This window comes from Eulemur rufifrons, chromosome 7, assembly GCF_041146395.1.
Source record: "Eulemur rufifrons isolate Redbay chromosome 7, OSU_ERuf_1, whole genome shotgun sequence".
In the NCBI taxonomy this organism is placed as follows: Eukaryota; Metazoa; Chordata; class Mammalia; order Primates; family Lemuridae; genus Eulemur; species Eulemur rufifrons.
The window spans coordinates 241,585,560-241,607,141 of NC_090989.1; the positions used below are offsets into that span (position 1 = coordinate 241,585,560).

The 21,582-nt window shown below is 37.8% G+C and overlaps 1 protein-coding gene across 1 annotated transcript; it reads right to left on the reverse strand.

Annotated features, from left to right (window-relative positions):
* Window positions 1-18,991: 18,991 nt before the first annotated feature.
* Window positions 18,992-19,579, reverse strand: LOC138387306 (interferon omega-1-like). Its single transcript, XM_069474249.1, has one exon. The coding sequence runs from the start codon at window positions 19,577-19,579 to the stop codon at window positions 18,992-18,994; it is 588 nt and encodes a 195-aa protein (XP_069330350.1).
* Between the last annotated feature and the right edge of the window lie 2,003 nt (window positions 19,580-21,582).

The window sequence follows — 21,582 nt, forward strand, 5'->3', positions numbered from 1 at the left end:
GACAATAATTTGTTAAAGGATACACAATATAAAAAGATGTAAAGTGTGACATCAATAGCACAAAATGTGAGGGAGAGAATAAATGTGTACAGTTTTTGTATGTGACTGAAATGATATTGTAAGCAGTTTAAAATAGACTGCTATAAGATGTTTTATATAAGCACCATGATAACCACAAAGAAAAAAGCCTATTGTAGATACACAAAACATAAAGAGAAAGGAATCAAAGCATACCATTGTAAGAAATCAGCATTTCACAAAGAAAAACAGCAAGAGAGGAAAAATGAAATGGGGGAACTACAAAACAATCAGATAACAAGTAACCAAATGAAAATAGTAACACCTATCAATAATTACCTTCAATGTAAATAGATTAAATTCTCTAATTGAAAGACATAGAATGGAAGAATGGATGAAAAAACAAGATCCAGCAATTTGTTGCCTATAAGAGACTCAGTTTAGCTTTAGAATACACATAGGCTGAAAGTGCAGAAAGGGAGAAAATTATTCCATACCAATGATAAACAAAAGAGAGCTGGGGTATATATACTTAGACAAAATAGACTTTAAGTCAAAAACTTCGAGAAGGTCATCATACAATGTTAAATGGCTAAATTTGTCAAGAGGGTATAACAGTTATAAATATGTATGCACTCAATATCAGAAGACCAACATAGATAAGGCAAATATTAACATATCTGAATGGAGAAATAGACAGCAATATAATAATAGCAGAAGACTTTAATAACCCACTTTCAATAATGGCTGAATCACTGAGACAAAATCAACAAGGAAACTATTTAAGAAGATTGAAATCATATTAAGTATCAGTATCTTTTCTGAGTATAACACAAACTAAAAATCAATAACAGGAGAACTGGAAAATTCCTAAGCATATAGAAATTAAACATACTTCTGAACAGCCAATGCGTTAAAAGAGAAATTTAAAAAAATCTTGAGACAAACAAACATGGAAACCTAACATACCAAAACTTAAGGGATGCAGCAAAAGGAGTTCTAAGAAGAAATTTTATAGTGATAAATGCCTACATAAGAAAAAAGAGAGATCCCAAATAAACAACCCAAATTTATACCTCAAGAAATTAGAAAAAGAAAAAACCCAATGTTAGCAGAAGAAATGAAATAATGAAGATTAGACAATATTTGAATAATTAAAATATCATTAAAACTAAGAGTGGATTTGAAAAGAAACAAAACTGGCAAAGGTTTAGATAAACTAAGCAAAAAAAAAAAAAAATACAAATGGATGAAGTCTGGCTAAAAAAAATTAAAAAGAGGACTCAAATAACACCAGAAATAAAAAGACATAAAAACTGATATCACAGAAATACAAAGGATTATGAGACTACCATGAACGATTATATGCCAACAAATCGAGTAACAGGGAAGAAATGGAGAAATTCTTAAAAACATACACCATACCAAGACTGAGTCATGAGAAATAAAAAATATGAATACAACAATCATAAGTATGGAGTCACAGTCTTCATCTTAAAATGATAATTATCTAAATCAAGTTGATCACTATCCTATTGGAGACATAACTCCTGGAAATTTCCAGTGAATATATTTGGAATAAGTGGCACTAATTTAGCACACTGCACCCAAATTACGTTAATTCTAAGAACGTTCAAATTATGTATTTTTATTTCCCAAAATCAAGAATCAATTTCTATTCACTAACTTCTTGGACATTCTTATCTATTTATATGTGAACAAAAATTCGCATGCATCTACCCATATCATGTCTTTTATACACATTTACTATGCTGACTAAAGAAATAATAGTCCCAGTAAGAACTGGCAGTGAATAGTAAAATCAGTTAAAAGTACTGAAATAGTTTTAAATTTTTATTTTAAAATATTATGAAAATTTTAATTAAAAATTAAGGGAAAATTTAAAAAATATATTATCTTTAAATTAATATCAGTTGGACAATTGAAAAGAGTTACAGATGTCAAAAGCATATAAAAGTAATGTAAAAAGTAAAGCAGAAATCAAAAAAGTTAAAAACACATAAATGTTAAAATAATAAACTGTCTAAACTTTAAGTACATTGTAGTGACAATATGATAATTACTGGTACACATTGATGCCACTGCTTTGATTGTCACTTAGGAACCAGCAGTTTTACTCACCAATGTTTTTCCACCATTAGTGCAAGTTGTTCACATGGTAAAAAAGGCAAATACAGTCTTGATACTATTACAGAAATAGTTTTGACCTCATATAGCCTCTTAAAGTGTCTTGGAGACCCCCAGAGGCCTATGAACCACATTTTGAGAACTGCTGGTCTCACAAATTTCCCTGCAACTGCTCTGGTCAAGCCCTGTTCAGCTTTAAATCCTATAGTAACCTTCCTTGGCTCTCAAGTCAAACATCTTTAACTTAAGTCTGTCATTGGGCCCCTTTCCATTTCTCCAGCATCATTACATGCCATACTCTCCATCCACCAGTACAGCCCATCCACTCTGGCCTTTTTCATTTCTTTAAATGAACCAGCCCTTTCCTGTTACAGGACCACTCTACAGTTTTATTTTTTGTCCTGGGAAATTTTGCTCTACACATGATACTTCACAAATTCCTACTTATCCTTCAAGTCTTGTACTTCATGTTCCTTCCCTGGGGAAAGGATGAAGGTAACCTACATGAGCTACCCATGACATTCACCACCATGGCATTTTTTACTTCCCCTGTGTAGCCCAGAGTCCATAGGCCAAATGTAAACACCTAATTCCATTATAACCACTTCTTCAATGGCTGTGCTTTTACTCTAATGTAAGTTCCATAAGGGTAGGGACTATGAATCTCATATACTCAAGATCTATCTGCAAGGCCAGTGCATGATTGAATGAATTGCATCACATCCTTTTGTATTTAGTGTGCAGAATTAGGATTTTGGGAAAGTTTTTCTTTTAAAAAGAGGAGAAAAGTCTTAATGAGTAAAAATAAGTAGCATTATTATTAATGAGGAAAATGTGAACATACACTTATATAAACAATAGAACATGTAATTACAAAACCATTAAAAATGAATAAATTGATAAAAATAAATATTTTATAACCTGAGGTTTAGCCATAGGGCACTAGTTACTTTTCTTTCAATTATGAAAATATTTAGACAAAAATATGCTTAATATTACTGATAAAATATGCCAAATAGTATTCAAGTTATTTTTATCACAGAAGCATGAAAAAATGAGAGCCTGAGCTAAGACATTAGTCACTGAGAATCAGGTTCCTTCTTCCTGAGTTTTCTTATGAGCTTGTTAGTACAGAGGAAGCACTTCCTGATTTCCACTCTGACAACCCCCTAGGCACAGTCACTGTATTTCTTCTCTTTCAGGTGGAGACGGATTCCCTGGAAGTACCTCTTCACAGTCAGTGTTGGGCCCTCAATTTCCAGGGCAAATTCTTCCTCTCCCATCCCATCTACCAAACAGATCTCCAGGTCTTCCAGCTGTTGATGAATTCCAGTATGGAGCGTGTCCAGGAGAGTCTTATTCCAAGCCACAGAGGAGCTGTTTGTTCTAAAGAGGTTGAAGATCTGCTGGAGCATCTCATGAAAGTCAAAGATGGTTTGAGCCTTTTGGAACAGGTTTCTATCCAGCAGCTCCTGGGAGGATTTGAAGTCAGCCCTGTTTTTTGGACAGGAAAGAAGGGAGATTGTCCCTATTTGGCCCAGAGCTGCGAAGATCTCCTTCTTTCCCAAGTCAAGGCTCTGGAGGCAGGTCACAGCTAAGGGATTAGATGGGACTGGAGAAGATCATGACCAACGACATCAGTGAAGAGATTGGAAAAGTCATTGGTAAGTTCCAAGAAGAAGCTCTTCTGGTTGAGATGGGAGATTGGGAGGTTTGCCCCAGGTTCTCTGAGAACGTTTAGCCATTTTCCCTCTTAAATATTGAGTACAAGATTTCATTTTTGAATTTTCTACTGATCTTTCTACTTCCCCTTTTGAGCTCCTTCTTCTCTTCAAGGGCCTGGGAGGAAATATCCTCTGTGTTCTTACAATTGAATTAAAATTAAAATTATTCATAGAAAAATTGGAAGTCCCAATTCAATGGGATGCTTATTATAACAAAAAAGAACTTTGACAGTCACAGTTTAAAATGCTTAAATAATGAAAGTAAAGGGGGGAAAAGGACTTTGAATTAATGATAGAATTATCTGAATCTTCCTAATGTTCAGAATAACTTTTAAGAAAGCTTTACTAGGCTTTTTAAAAAATTTTTTTTTTAATTTCAGCATATTGTGGGGGTACAAATGTTTAGATTATGTATATTGCCCTTGCCCCACCCGACTCAGAGGTTCAAGTGTGTCCATCCCCCAGAGGGTGCACATCGCATCCATTATGTGTGTATATACCCATCCCCTTCCTCCCCGCCATCTGCCCAACACTTGATGAATGTTATTACTATATGTGCACTTAAGTGTTGGTCAGTTAACACCAATTTGATGGTGAGTACATGTGGCGCTTGTTTTTCCATTCTTGGGATACTACACTTAGTAGAATGGGTTCCAGCTCTATCCAGGATAGTACAGGTGCTATATCACCATTGTTTTCTGTGGCTGAGTAGAACTCCATAGTATACATCTACCACATTTTATTAATGCACTCATGTATTGACGGGCAATTGGGTTGTTTCCAGATCTTTGCAATTGTGAACTGTGCTGCTATAAACATTCAAGTCCAAATGTCTTTTTTATAGAATGTCTTTTGTTCTTTTGGGTAGATGCCCAGTAATGGGATTGCTGGATCAAATGGTAATTCTACCTGTAGCTCTTTGTGGTATCTCCACATTATTTTCCACAGAGGTTGCACTAGTTTGCAGTTCCACCAGCAGTGTATCAGTGTTCCTATCTTCGCATCCACACCAACATTTATCGTTTGGGGACTTGATAAAGGCCATTCTCATTGGAGGTAAGTGATATCTCACTGTGGTTTTGATTCACATTTCCCTGATGATTAGAGATGTTGAGCATTTTTTCATGTTTCTTGGCCATTAGTCTATCTTCTTTTGAAAAGTTTCTGTTCATGTCCTTTGCCCACTTTTTGGATAGGGTTGTTTGATTTTTTCTTACTGATTTTCCTGAGTTCTGCATAGATTCTAGTTATCTGTCTCATCAGATGTGTAACATGCAAATATTTTTTCCCATTCTGTATGTTGTCTGCTTGCTCTCATGAGTTTCCTTGGCTGTGCGGAAGCTTTTTAATTTGATCAGGTCCCATTTATTTTTGTTTTTGCTGCGATTGCCTTTCGCATCTTCTTCATGAATTCTTTGCCTAGGCTAATGTCTATAAGAATTTTTCTGACATTTTCTTCTAGGCTTTTTCATAAATCTTTTTTCTACCTCTCTATATTTCCCTCTTAGAAATGATGATAGGCTAGGTCATGAACGTAAGATACATTCTTCATTTTTTTTTTTTTTTTTTTTTTTTGAGACAGAGTCTGACTCTGTTGCCCAGGCTAGAGTGCCATGGTGTCAGCCTAGCTCACAGCAACCTCAGTCTCCTGGGCTCAAGCAATCCTCCTGTCTCAGCCTCCTAAGTAGCTGGGACTACAGGCATGCACCACCATGCCCAGTTAATTTTTTCTATATATATTTTTAGTTGTCCATATAATTTCTTTCTATTTTTAGTAGAGACGGGGTCTATGCTCTTGCTCAGGCTGGTCTTGAATTCCTGAGCTCAAACGATCCACCCACTTTGGCCTCCCAGAGTGCTAGGATTACAGACATGAGCCACCATGCCTGGCCAATACATTCTTTATATTCACAGATCTCATCTTATTCTTTGCTGTATCCTCAAATACCAGGCACTTGATAGTCTCCTCACTTAATTCATGTGTCTCAAATGAACGGGCTCCTTGGATTTTCTTTAATACATGGGAGCTTTCACCTGGCTCAATCTGGTATTGGTTCATCACGGTTCATAGAGCTAGAATAGAAATTGTTCACCCTTATCCCTATTGTTCAGCTGAGCTGTCATTACCTCTACTTTTAGCTGATAATAAAACTAGGTGCTAGGTGTCTGTGTGTATAGTAGTATGGTCTTGTTGGAGGAAACAGTGATACAAATTGGTTGGATGATAGCTTCTGGCTTCTAATTCTATAGTGTTAAATTCCACCATTATCATCTACCTCTCCTGAAGTATCCTCTCACCACACTGGATTTCCATATATGTATAGTGTTTTCTCCTCTCAAGACTAGACTATGAATGCCTAGCTTAGTGTTTTTGGATATCCACATTTCCACATTCTAAAACTTTCTGGATCACTTCCTAAAAGTAAAGGACATACGGCACACCTTCACAAGAACCCTTTAGGCAATGCTGTATCTGGTGCATAATTTGAGGGTCAGGAATGAGATTGGTATGTGTAGAAACCTAAATTATTTAATCTTCCAGTTCTCCTTTTTCAATTCAAGTATCCTCGAAACAGATTCTGTATATGAATGTCCTAGGATGGTTAGTAGTGACTTCTGTTTCCAAGTGTACAATGTCTGCTAGTCTCCTCTCTTCATAAGGGAGAAGAATTTCTTCATCATTGTCAAATTCATACACCTTAAATAGCTTAATGACATTTATTTTGTCAAATTTTGTTTTAGTTATTCTAGTTGAGAAAATACTTAATATTTACTACATGCCAGTTGTCACACTGAGCTCAGCCTACATCAAGATGACTGAATGTCCAGTCTTGTGCTCAAGAAGAGTAAAGTGTGACTGCCACTGCTATCTAGGAATTGAAGCAGTTAAATTGCATCTTCTGCTTCCTGGCAGCCTCATTGTCCTGGACCAGGCATCATCCTAGCTCTGTTAAAGAAATGGTTAAATAGCCCCTTTGTTTTTTGCTCTTTTACATAATTTCGAAATTGTTCCCTCCCCTTTTATATTTTGTCTTTCACTTCTTAAAAGTTGTTCTGATACTCTTGAAATCTTTTCTATTTCTACCCTGAGATTGTTTGCAAACAAAGGAAGAGAAAATATAAGGAAAATGAAGAGGTAACATATTTCCTCCATAATTTTCAAGACATCAGAATTTCGCTCTGTGTTTTAACTTTCCTAGATAGTAAAAGTAAGCGGTTATGAAAAAATAATGCACAAAGGCACTGAATGTGAAGAAAGAGGAAGTGACATCTTCTCTATCCAAATGGCAAAATGTCACTTAAATAACTACAACAGCCAAGGATTAAGAGCTTTGCCGAGTGACAGGTTTCAACCCAGCAAGTGAAAGAGAATGTCTTACAGCTGCAGACAGAACCCTGCAGGAGGGCAGCTGGCTCTAGAATGTAGGCTCTTGCTTAAAGGTCTAGTTTTCAGCTTTGCAAGATCAGCAAATTTATTTATTCATCCATCTATTTACTTTTTAAACTATAAAAATAGTGATTGTGTGATTATGGGGATTTAGTCACACTAGCCCATACTCAAAAGAAACTGGACCATACGCTGGATGGCCATTTGTTCATGTTCAAGCAGTCAAGATCCCACGTGCTAAGAGATGTTAGTCATTTGGATGGGGAACTCCCTCCATTCACATGCTCATGTTCACATAAGAGATGAAATTAGAAATAAAAATGCTTATCACTGAGCTGAGAATTAAAGGAATGGAAGCAAATCATTTCAGGGAATTTTCCATCCAGTTTCCATAGTTGGATGGGTTAGTTTTCTCCATTGAGAAAATGGCTAACAGGTGCCAAGTGCTTATTTTGTCCAGGCATTGTAAGAAGCACATAACTATCATCCAATCTTCATGACAACATATTGAAGCATGTGTGACTATCATTTACATATAACAGAGGAGCATAATGAGGTGCCCAAGGTTACACCCCAGTGCAGGCTGGGGCCATGGCATGAACCCTGGCAGGTCAGCCATAGATTCCTCTTTCATAGCTATTAGACTCTCTTTCCCACTGAGACATTACATTCCAATTCCTAATCCCCATTTTCTGTAGTTACTGAAAAGCACCATTTGCTCATTCCGGAGTCACTACTATGTACTCGAGTAGGATATGGCTACCTTTCTACTCGCTAGTTGTAGACATTATCCAGGGGTTAAATAATCCATTTTAAATTATTCTTGCTATCTTTGCTTCCAGAAGACTATCATTTTCTGACACAGTCCCCAACTCAGGTGACATTTTAAAAGTACATATATAAGATTTTTAAAGAATGAGGAAAGTATAAATCAGAAAAAAATTAAGAAAAATCATAATCTTTTTCATATATTCTTTTATATTCCCTGCTAATCTGGAAAAGTCACCATTTATTGCATGAACATTTCCTCTTTCTGCGTTTGTCTGGACTTTCTTCCCAGAACATCCCAGCAGGTATAGAAAATATGTCATATTGTGGTGGATACTGAATGGGCACTCCTGTCAATAAATGTACACTTTTAAATGACTTTACCAAAAAAAAAAAAAAAAAAAAGTACAAATAGAAAGCAAAGGGCAAAAAAAAAAAAAGGAAAACCCAGAAAATGAAAATTTCAGTACTCACTATTTAAAAGGTATTCATCCCCAAAAGTCTTTAGAACTTGCCGAGCCTCCCCCTCTCAGGCAGTCCTACAGTCATGCTGCTCCCCAGAGGCCCTCCCGATCTCTGTGCTGCTGGCCCTGGTGATGCTGTGCTCAGGCTCTGCCTGCTCTCTGGGAGGTGACCTGCCTCCGAGCCATGGCAAGAGGGAAATATTCACCCTTTTGAGTCACATGGAGAGTCTCTCCATTCTGTTGTGTCTGAAGGACAGGACTGACTTTAGATTTCTCCAGATACCTGTGGAAGGGAGACAACTGGAGATGACACAAACCATGGCTGTCACACATGAGATGCTCCAGCAGATCTTCAACCTCTTCAGGACTAGTGACTCTCCTGCAGCTTGGGATGAGACTCTTCTGGAAAAATTTCTCATTAGACTATTAGCAGCTTGATGAGCTGGAGACCTGTCTGGAGAAGAAAAAGAAGGTGGGACAGTCACTCCTGGGAAGTGAGAACTGCAGACTGGATGTGGGTGCAAGGAATCCATCTGTATGTGAAAGACGGGTACAGCTCTTTGCCTGGGAGGTTATCAGAGTGGAAATTAGCTGTTGCTTGCTTTTTATCAACAAGCTCTCAGGAAAATTCAGGAAATAGAAAGATGTCGATTCTCAAAAGAGTTCATCTGGTCAACTCAATTGCTATTTTCTAAGACTCTAAGTGCAATCTTCATCTCTTTTTATACTGGATAAAAAATAAGTATTAGCAAATATATAGGATTCTTATAAAACTATATTAAATGCCATAAGTTACGATAAGCTCTTAAGAACAGAGAAATGCACAATCCATTTTTATAGCTGAAATAACTTTTATATGTATATGTTTAAATTATTTAAAATATCTATTGTTTATAATTTTTAAATATTAATTATAAAACACTTGCTTTGTATATTTTGTAGAAGACTACTGTTATTTTTAGTTGCATGGAAGTAAAAACAATTTAAAAACACAATTTTGTTTGCACCTACTTTTCGAATAAAAACCTAACCTGAAGTCTGATCCTACAAAATAAACCCAAGCAAGATACCTGAATGAAGAGGGAAAGGTGAGCCTAGCATGGTCATAGCACAGTGTACTTTTTTTCCCCCTCTAACTTCTAGCTCAGGAAGCCAAAATGTACATTTTGAGGGTCAGGGGGAACTGGAGAGTGACAACTATTTAATATATATAGGGTTTCTATTTGGGGTGATGAAAAAGTTCTGAAACTAGATAGTGGTGATGGATGCACAACATTGTGAAGGTACTGAATGCCACTGAATTGTATACTTTAAAATGTGTAGTGTTATTTTATGTAAATCTTTTTTTTTTTAAAAAGTGAAGGCTAGGTCTGTCTTCCTTACACACACCCCCATTCTTGTTAGCCTACTTCCCACTTCTTCAAATTTATTGATGCTTTATCCTCTACCCTCCTGTGTCACTCCAGAAGGACAACCTGTTTGGCTTAGTGCAAAACCTTCTATCTCCTTTCCATAAATTCCTATGAAAGGCATGATTATCCTACTTGACGTATTTAGGATGTCTTGTTACTCTAATCATTTCCCATGTTCATGTTTTTCTAAAAGATTCTAAGTTCCATAAGGGCAAGGAAATGCCACATCCTTTTAACCCCAAGTCACCTAGCTCAGAACTTTAAGTAGGAGGGCATTTAAATGGCTGCTAAGTAGTTAATTCTTCAGAATAGTGATCAGGACTTCCTCTTTCATAATGTCTTATTCCGTTTTCAGAGCAAGTGCAGAGGGGTTGTAAAGAGTGTTAACAAAAGTGAAAATTTAAACATAATTTATAAAGCAGTTATGTTGACCTCGTAATTAGTGTTTTTGTGAATACTGCATTATTTCTAATCTTGTCTAGTGGTCTACTCTTGTTTTCTTTTTTAAACATGGGCTCCTTGCAAGCAGAAATGCTTTTTAGCCTCTTGCATAGTTTACTGCAGATCCTTGGACAAGTTACCTGTTTTCACTGTGGCTCAATTTTCACAGCTCTATTATGGGATTAATAATAGAACCTACCTCAGACTTGTGAGATTAAATAAATGATTACAAAATGCCTGGAACATAGGAATCACTTACAAGTAAAATTGTCATTTCTGTTGTTGTTATCAACTTTACTCATAGTAGACATTCAATAAATGATTATTGATGGTTGAGTTTGTTGTAGTAATTATTTAAAAGACTTTAGATGCCTCCTTGTCTGCAGCTCATGCTTCTATATTTCAGGAGCTGAGAGAGAATGAAGGCCTGGTCAAATTACAAAAAAGCTACAATCAGTAAGGTAGGTGAGGAACTGAGAACTTACAGTGTCTCAAAAACCAAAGGATAAGACTTTGAGAGGATAAAGGGGGTTTAAAGTCTAGCATAGAGAATAGCAACAAAAAAGAAACCAGCAACCCACATTGAATAAGGACAAAGGATTTGAACAGACATTTCTCCAAATACAAATGGCCAGAAAGGCATGTGACAATATACTCAGCATCACTAATAGTTAGGGAAATGCAAATCAAAACCACAATGATACCACGTTACGTCCATTAGGATGTCTATTATCAAGGAAAAAAGAACACAAGTGTTGGCAAGGATGTAGAGGAGTAGGAATCCCATGGGAATATAAAATGGTGCAGTAGTTTCTAGCAGCAGCTTTTCACTCCAGTGTCCGGTAGTGAAGGAATAATTACTCTAAACACATAGTGTTCAGAGAGAAGGGGAGAGACCAAAGTCTGAAGGGGAAAAACGGCCTCCCCAGCTAAGTTCTTTCCCGTTTTTATTTCCAAGTACGTGTGCAGGGTCAGGGCCCTTTGCTAATTTAATGACATCCATACAGGTCAGTTGTTTTCAGCTGACTTTTGCACACAGCGAACAAGCAGCTTCAGGCAGGCATTTTCACCTGTGCCTTCATTCACCCTGCTCACATTCGTTCCATCCACCCACCCTTCCTTTCTTCTAGACCCAGCCCCCACATGTCCCTTTTTTGTTTATTTAGAATTAGAGACAGAGTGTGAGGAGGAGAAAAATGTAAGCTCCAGCCAGTGTTGTTTCATAATGGCATTGGGAGGTCATCAATTGGCGGATCCGTCCTTCAAAAAAGTAAAAGAAAGTGACAACACCAAGCATGACCGGTTAATATAGATATTTTTGGGTGGTCATAGGAATGGAACATGTTGTATTATGTAAGTTGGTAACACACAGGAGGATTAGAGGAATGATAAACTACTGACCTGTGATATTAAGCGAGTTTGTTCCATTTCTCTGCCAGGAACGTGGAGGCAACCATACTCCTCCAGTCCATGTGGAGTCATTGGTAGACAGCGGGGCTCTCCAAGACCCACCATGTCAGGGGCTTAAACACAGGCTGTTTTAAGACATGAGCCCAGTAAACGGTGACACTACTGCCTGGGAGAAATAAAAGGAGAAAAAGGCTGCAAAGCAGCCCTCGGGGTACCTGACTGCTATTATGGGCAACAATAGCCCAATACGCCAGAAAAGCGTTTCCCCCGGGGTAGAGGAGCCCCCAGTTGTATCATCATAGCTGAGGCCTGTGTCTCTAGTTGTTTCAATTGACCCCTCCACGTAATCCCAGGGGCCGTCATGGTGTTACGGCTGGAGGGAGAAACGTTTCATTTGTGGAATCGGGTTGTTGGGTTGATTCTTCCAGCTCGTGGTGTAGGCAAATTTGTCTGGAAGGGAACCACTGGGGACCTGTAGAAGTTTGAATGCAAACATATCCTCTTCCCCATGTTAACACACTAGAAGGGCCATCCCAGGTAGAGGAATTGTGAAAAAACAATCTTAAATCAATTACAATCAAAGGCCAATTTCTTGGAATTAATGACAGCTGGGCAAGGCCAGGTTGTAGAGGTCCCACAGGGACTATAATAGCATTAAGGGCTCTTAGGTCCTGTAGTAAACACCACTTATTGTTCTTTTTAGGTATGATGAATACAGGAGTGTTCCATGGGCTCAGGAAAGGTTCATGTGTCCTGCTTTCATTTGGTCCTGGACAAGAGATTTTTAAATGTTTTAATTTATCCTGCTTAGTGGGCCACTGCTCTATCCAGATGGGCGAATTAGTAGTCCATTGTAAAGGTGTGGGTTGTATTGGATGCACCTGAGCAGTGGCCCCTAATGAAAAGACTGGGTAGTTAGAAGAAGATTCCATTGTTCTAACAAACCTTGTCCCTGTAAACATTAGCCCTCTCATAGGCAATGTTGAAAAGCAGATGGTTCACCAGGGGAGAGATAGAGATCCTCTTTGAAAGGGGGAAGGAGGAGGAGCATGGAGCTGCTCCTCCTGTTGAGCTGCAGAAGGTGATGGTGGAGAGAATGGCTCAGAATTTTGGAATTTTATGGCAGGGGACACCGGCTCCTCCTGAGGAGCAGATGACGAAGGAGGAGGAGGAGCAGGTTCCAATGGATTAGATCCGTGGGAACATGTAAGGGAGTGAGCACTGTTTGCACCAGGCTCCATGTAGTTAACACAGCAAGGGCCACTGGAATCCCCTAAAATTCTTAAAAACCTTCCCTATTTGCTCCCAGAGCTCTAAATCCAACGTGCCCTCACCTGGGAACCAGGGGCAATGCGCATATCTTACTGCGCATAAGAGAAAACACTGGGCAGCCTTTAAGAGTTGTGGCAAAGTGCGCAGATAAATTCACTGATCTTTAGTCAGCTCTTGCCCCATGTTAGAAATCCTCTTTTGAAACTACGCACATCGGTCCCTTTCCCAAAGCAGCGAGTGGGGCAGTCCCTTACCGAGATGACTCCCCTTGTAGTCTGGATGATGAAAATGATCACTGAGCGTGCACATTCCTGAGTCTTGTCAGAGTCACCACTTGTAGCGGTAGCTTTTCACTCAGGTGTCCAAGGAATGATTACCCGAAACACATAGTGTTCAGAGAAAAGAGCCGAGACCAAAGCCTGAAGGAAAAAATGGCCTCCCCAGTTAACTTCCTTCCCGTTTTTATTTCCAAGGACACGTGCAAAAGGTCAGGGCCCTTTGCTAATGTCTTTAACGACATCCATACAGGTCAGCTGTTTTCATCTGACCTTTGCACACAGCGAACAAGCAGCTTGGGGCAGGCGTTTTCGCCTGACCCTTCATTCACCTGCTCACGTTCTTTCCATCCATCCATCCTTTCTTCTAGGCCCAGCCCCCACAGTAGTTATGGAAAACAGTATGGCAGTTCCTCAAAAATTAAAAATAGAATTGTCATATGTCAAGCAATTCTACTAATGGGTGTACACAGAAGAATTTAAAGCAGCATCTTGAAAAGATATTTATTAATATATACCCATGTTTACAGCAGCAGTATTCACAATAGTAAAAACGTATAAATGACTCAGATGTCTATAGATGGATGAACAAATAAACAAAATGTGTTCTGTACATACCATGAAATATTATTTAGCGTAAAAAGGAAGGAAATCCTGATACATGCTACAACATGGGTGAACCTGGAGTACATTATGCTAAATGAAATAAGGCAGTTGCAAAAAGACAAATGCTGTCTGATTTCAGTTACACCAGGTACTTTTTCCATAACTACTGCACCATTTTATATTCCCACATGGATTCCTATTTCTCTACATCCTTGCCAACACTTGTTTTCTTTTCTATTTTTTTCTTGATAATAGCCATCCTAATGGATGTGAGGTGGTATCTCATTGTGGTTTTGGCATTTCCCTAATTATTAGTGATGCTGAGTCAAATTCATAGATACAGAAAGTGCAGAGGCTCGGGGGAGGAGGAAACAGGGAGTTACTGTTTAGTGGGAATAGAGTTTCAATTTTGCAAAATGAAGAAAGTTCTGGAGATTGGTTTCACAACAATATGAATATACTTAACACTACTGAACTGTTCATGTAAAGATAAGATGGTAGATTTTATGGTATGTGCATTTTACCATAATTAAAATTTTAAAATAATGTTTTTAAAGTTTTGCACAACATCTGATTATCACTACATCGTTGTGGGTAAGGGCAGCAATTTTGTTGAATCTGAGCCAATGTTTAAATTCTGGCTTACCACTGATTAATTGTATGACCTTGGGAAACATACTTAAGCTTTTTGAGCAGCCTCAGTTTCCTTTTCTATAAAATGAGAATAATAATACCTTTCTTGCAGGATTGTTGAGTTGATTAAATGAGATAATGTATGCAGTACAGAATAACACTTGGCCCCTAAAAGAGATGGTTATTACTGTTGTTATTTAAAATTGAGAAAAGTCTACTGAATTTGTCAATCAGGTCCTTGGTGATCATGAAGTGGGTAATGTAAGTAATGAATTATTCATAGACTGAGTCCTAGGAAGTAGTGAGAACATGATTATAATATTAAGGAAGTTGTTATCATATCACAGAAAAATACAGAAAAAAATATCTAACCAAGATCCTCAAGGAAACCTCTCAAATTATGAACTCTCAGTATTCTCTTTTTGCTCTAATTTATGATAATTTTTTTCATATAACACTAGGCATAGCCTTGTACTGGTTATAAATATTTCATTTTCAAAATTTATGTAACAGAGAGAAAAATACACAAGTAAAAGTATTCTCAGCCCTTCCCTTACGCTCTGTGAAGGAGACAAACTGTATTTCTCAACTATCTTTTCTGTTGGGCTTATTGAGGTAAAGGATGGAGATGCACAAATGCAGCTACTCATGAGAGAAAAAGTCTTCCATGACTGTTCAGAGTGAGACCAGGAGAGCAATAAAGGCAGCAGCTTACAGAAAGATGGATAAGCAAATGCAAAGACAAGTAGCTGCCATGATGAGTGTGACTTTAAAGAACTAAAGAGGATTTCTCAAGTTTATTTATATTTATGACATACATATGAATATATTGTCATGGTAAAAAATTTGAAAAATTCATATAGGTAAAAAACCCACCCTTGAGCTCTTAGGAGATTCAGCCCAATTTCGCATGGCTAATAAATGAATGTGTATCCTCTTAGTCATTTTCTCATGTATTTAATAAATATATATATATAAATATTTAGTATATTTAAATAATATCATTATTCCATATATATCATCCTTTATTTTGTTTTGTCATTGAGTAATAGACAGAAATTTTTCCCTATTAGTACATAAAAATTAAATGCATTCTTTTAAATGGCTACATTGTGTATTCATGTATAAATTAAATGCATTCTGAAACAACACATCCACAAGATTTTTAGATGGAAATTGATAAGCTGACTGCAGAATGTATCAAGAAAAAATAATATATAAAAAATCTAAGAAAATCTGAGAGACGAATAAATACACAGGTAGACTTGCCTTTTCAAACACCAAATGATCCTAAAAATTGAAACCAAGTGCTATTATTGCAAGAATAGAGAAATCTGTCAAGAAAACAGAATAGAGATTGAGAAAAAGAAAATTGAATTTATTAGACCTTTGCATAGAATAAAAGTGGCATTTCAAGCCAGTGGGAAAATTGGATTTGGGGACAATCATTTGGGAAAGCCATTTTGGGAGAAAAGCCTAATTCTTGTGTCACATTCTCACAGGTTCTCCTTGCTGCTTTATGTCTTGGTCTACAATAAAACCTGGGAGACACTATACACCTATTAGAATGGCCAAAATCCAGAATAGCAACACCACCAAATGCTGGCAAGGATGTGGAACAATGGGAATTCTCAATCATTGCTGATGGCAACATCACTCTACAGACTTATAATTATGTTGAATAAGCCATTTCCTTCATTATTTCAGTTTCTATTAGCTGAGTTTTCTGTTACTTACAATAGAACACATTCCTAATAGATGCAATAACATTTATCAGAGTTAAGCTGCTTCTCCAAGTCCCAGTAGGTTGAGGTGCTGTTTTTTAATTAATGTGGACATTTTTTGACACCAATGAGATTATGAATTGGAAAATAAATTTCAAACCATATATCTGATAAGAAGTTAATATCTGAAATTTATAAAGAACTCTTATAACTCAATAGCAGAAAAACAAACAACTGTCCATTAAAAAATGGGCAAGGGACCTGAATAAACATTTCTCCAAAGAAGACATAAAAATGGCTAACAAGCATATGAAAAGATGCTTAATATTATTAATCATCAGGGAAATGCAAATTAAAACCACTACGAGATAATCACCTCCCACCTGTTAGGATGGCTATTACCAAAAAGTCAAGAGAAAAATGTTGGGGAAGATGTGGAGAAAAGGGAATCCTTGCACACCATTAGTGAGATTGCAGATTGGTGCAGCTTTTATGAAAAACAGTATAGAGGTTCCTAAAGAAATTAAAAATAGAACTGTCACTTGACCCAGCAATCCCTTTTCTGCATACATACCAAGAATAAATAAAATCACCACCACATAAGGATGCCTGTATTCTCAAGTACTCTGCAGGATTATTCACAACAGCTGAGATATGGAAACAACTTAAGCGTTTGTCAATGGATGAATGAATAAAAAAACTGGGATACAGCCTTAAAAAAGAAGATCCTGCCATTTGCCACAACATGGATGAAAATAGAGGACATTATGCTAAGCGAAATAAGCCAGACACAGAATGAAAAATACTGCATCATTTCACTTGTATGTGAAATCTAAACCAAAAAAAAAAAGTTACATATACAGAGATAGAGATTAAAACAGGGGTTACCAGGAGCAGGGTAGTGGGGAAGAAATGGGGAGATGTAGGTCAGAGGATACAAAGTAGTAGAAAGATAGAAAGAACAAGTTTAGAGATGGAATGTATAATGTGAAGACTAAAGTTAATAAAATTATACTATTAATATATTAGAAATTTCTGCTAAATGAGTAGATTTTACCTACTCTTGCCACAAAAAAGGGTATCTATGTGAGATGATTGATATGTTAACTTGTTTGACTATAGCAATTATTTTACTATCTATATGTATCCAATAACATAATGTTATATACCTTAAATATGCACAATAAAGTTTATTTTTTTAAAAAAGAGATTAGTGTATGTTTTTTCTCTGTTTCACATACTAATGTGAATTACATGAACAGATTATCTTATCTTGAATTACATGAACAGATTATCTTGAATTATCATAGAGGTCTTGGATAAATTCTAGTTGTTTATAATACATCTTTTGGTTTGATTTGCTGACATTTAACATGGCATTTTTATCTTTATGTCTATAAGAACATCCTATGATGTTATTTTCTTGATCTTGTTATCTGGGTCATACCATTTCATAAAATGAATTGGTTAGTTTTCCACTTTATTCTACGCCCTGTTAAACCAGAAACTAAATATATTTTATTGAATAGTCTTATGACATAATTCCCACTTCGCTATCACTTCAAGAGTCTTTAGTGAGACCTATAATGCACTTTGAAGACATGAAACTAAAGGTGCCTACTGTAGAATAATTTAATGTTAGTTATCTGTTTTGGGGTCCACTAGGGCAGGTCAGCCCTCATCTTCCCTGAAAGTACCACTGTCTTCCCCACATGCGTCTCTCCCCCACTCTTCCCTGTTTCTCCTTCTAACTGCACTGGCCACACCAACTCGGTGCCCTTTGAAGACTCTCCATGTTCACCCTAATTTTGACTGTTGAGGGTCTGCAGGACAAAGTGTAGGTCCTCATCTCATTGTTCCCTCTATTTATAAGTGACTATATTCATTCCCATGTCCTCATTACCAGACATGTAATAAAGAATCTCAAATTAATATTATACCTTCACCCATGGCACTTGCTGTTCATTCTAGACCCATATTCCCAACTGCCAGTAACACTCTGAACTTTTATGTCTCTCATAGAAAGGACATCTAATTTATTTCTTTCCCAATATCATTTGTACCTGAAGTTCCTTTTACTTATCTTCATAGTATTTCATATAAGTGAAATTGGTATTGCTTTTATGTTTCTTTTCCTGTAACAGTGAAAGTTTCAGCACAGAAGGAATTGTATTTGTTTTATTCATCTGTATTTCTTGATAGCAATTCCAAAATCTGCCACTTGGATACTCACTTTATACATATGATGTGAATGGAGTGAATGAATAAGTAAATATTACCATCTATTTTTCAGTTTGGTTTAGAAAACCAGCATTTGGATTTTGGTTTTAGAATAAACAAATTCAAGAAGTTTTGTTTGATTAGTTTAATAATAATAAAATACAAAATTTAATAAAATGGAAAAGTGAACATGCTTTCTAATTTTAATTCAATGTAGAGGCAGATAGCTGTTATATGAAAAATATAAATATTATAAATATAAGATACAATAATAAATAAATGAAAAAAATAAATAAATTAACAATAAATAACATATTAGGGGCTAATGCCCCTGGATCTGAGTTTTTTTAACTTGCTTAATACTCTGACAAAATATTTGCAGAATTAATTCAATAAATTCTATGACTAAAGTTGAAATAAGAATCTTTTGAAATGACCAAAGACACCTGTGCAAGTGTGATACGGCAGATTAGTCCATGAGAACCGTTTCAAGATGACCCCAGGTCTCCATCCTTCCTTCTTAACTTTTCCTGCAAGTTTGTTGATGAAGAGAAGGAGCCCATGACTTCCACTCTGACAATTTCCCAGGCACAGTCACTGTAGTTCTTCTCTTGCAGGTAGAGACGAATTCTCCAGAAGTACCTCCTCAAGGCCAGGGTCGAGTTCTCCATCGCACTGGCAGAGTCTTCCTCCGCCGTCACCTGCACCAAGCAGGCCTCCAGGTGTTCCAGCTGCTGGTGAAGCCCAGTGCGCAGTCTGCCCAGGAGGGTCGGGGTCCAGGCAGCAGAGGAGCGCTCTGTGTGGAAGAGGTTGAAGATCTGCTGGAGCATCTCGTGGAGGACAGACACGGCCTGGGCCTTCTGCAGCTGGCTGCCATTCACCATCTCCCGGGGGAATCTGAAGTCGTTTCTGTCCTCCAGACACAAGGAAGTGGATACTCTCCTCATTTGGTCCAGAAGCCCCAAGGTCTTCCTGCTAAGCCGACCTTGGCTCTCAGGCAGGTCACAGCCCAGAGACCCAACAGGGCCACAGCTGCACATCACCAGGGCCGTCAGTAGGGGGAGCAAGAGGGCCATTGGGAAGTGAGGCTGCTGCTGTCCTGGCTGAGCTGGGGTCTGTGTGAGGCTTGGACTCTAGATTCTCTGAAGACATCCTTCTATGCATGGCTTATAAATAGGTAACAAGAGAACAAGTAGTTTTCATTTTCTGAACATTTCTCTACACTTTTACTTTCATTTTTTGTTTTCATTTGTGTATTCTCCTTCTAGGGGTGGGGAACCTGTGGTCTACTAGATCCTTGAGTGTAGCCTTTAGACTGAATCCAAATCTTACAGAACAAATCCTTTTAATAAAAGCAAACTTCAGATGTATAAATACAAATGTATACTTATCAATTAAATGGAAAATGTTTTGGTGCTAAAGTCATAAGTGTATCTGATACTATATGTATGTAAAGGATCACACACACACACAGGCACAAACTTTACATATTTATGTAGCTTTTCTCTGTTCCAGGCACACATTTTTAGCACTTATCCTAGTTTCCATTTTTACCCTTCTTCCTTTGCATAGGAAGTCAGGCCCCTTGGGTTTCTCTATTTGGTTAGGGCTTTACCAGACCATTTGTGGCAAATAAGCTCTTTAGCAACAAGAAGGGAGATTTGTTTGCTGTTTTAGTCACCAAGAGGATGATGATGATTAGTGAACAAGCTTCTCTCATGTTTTTCTTCCTTCTAGGAAACATTCATGGAGGTCCATGTGGTTATGCTTCACTGGGGCCACAAGGTCAGGATCAATACAGACATTGACCTTTCTTCCCACCATTTGCTGACTGAGGTCTATAGTGTTCCTCTGGCTGTGTCAATATCCTAGCAGAAATCCCGGTTCCTTTCAGGTGCATACGGGAGTGGAGATTATAATTCCCAGATAATTTATACTCACAGCACCACCTCACCCACAAGCTGGTCATCATATCTACTAACACTTTTTCCTCTAGAGTAACAAAGTGTCCTCAACCCAAACTCTTCCAGACTCACTCCCTGATGACGTTAGAACTCCTTTACTGAGGAGAGACTTGTTTCTTTGTCAGCAGAACAATTAACCCTCCAAGACCCTTGTCCTTGCCCCTGGACACTCTAGGACCCTAGTTCAGTGGTGACTTCCTCCTCACCTGACCCATGTCCCCAAGTATAGTGTCAACAGTTCTCAGATTCTGATAGTAAAAGTTTGTTTTGTCTAAGGAGGTAGAGGGATTATCCAATTACAATCATTTTACCTTCTTAGTCAAATAGTTTTTATTTTACCAGATCCGGTTGTTATTGTTCAATTCTTTCACTTAAACTGCTGTTACCCTCAGTGTTTCTCAGGTGGGCAAAAAGGGACCCAGCAATGGTGTCTTTCATTAGAAGCTCATGTTACAGAAACTATTGACTTTCACTGGTCCATCCAGTCAGCGTGATTCCCTTGGGGATCTTTGTTCCCCTGACTCACTGTGACAAGGCAGCGTAGTGAGGCCGGGCTATTCTGTCAGGAAGAAATAGCCATCTTTCCCTTACTTGTTTGTGATTGTTCATTTAAAATTTTTGAAACTTCTTTTCACATAGTGGTTTACTGGGAAGGTTTGTCTTCCTGCTCCTGCATTACTTACTCTAATTCATGATGAAGTATATTTTAAGGCAAAGGGGTCACACCATTTTTCTCGTTTTTCTGCTGCTGCTTCTTTCAACTTCAAGTTCATGATGTGCACTTTGGTTTTCTAGCAAATGACAGTCGTGTATCTGGTGTGGTCTCCTCCTGGGAGAGTCAGAACGTGGAAGCATCTAAGTGGAGGCACAGATGAGCATCCGGATTCTTTACCAGCTCCGTCAGTGTAGACCATATGGGCAAGGATCCCTCCATTTACTCTCTTTCGGTGGCAGACTGGACATCAGTGGGTTTTGACCTCTGCAGCTCCTGAATCACGTGACAGGAAGTGTCCCAGTGGGGCCACATTCACACTCTTGCTCCTGAGGCTCACAAATCTTGGCTGTCACCAGCTGGCGCTGCATGGTGATCCCGCATCATGTCTCCCTGGGCACTG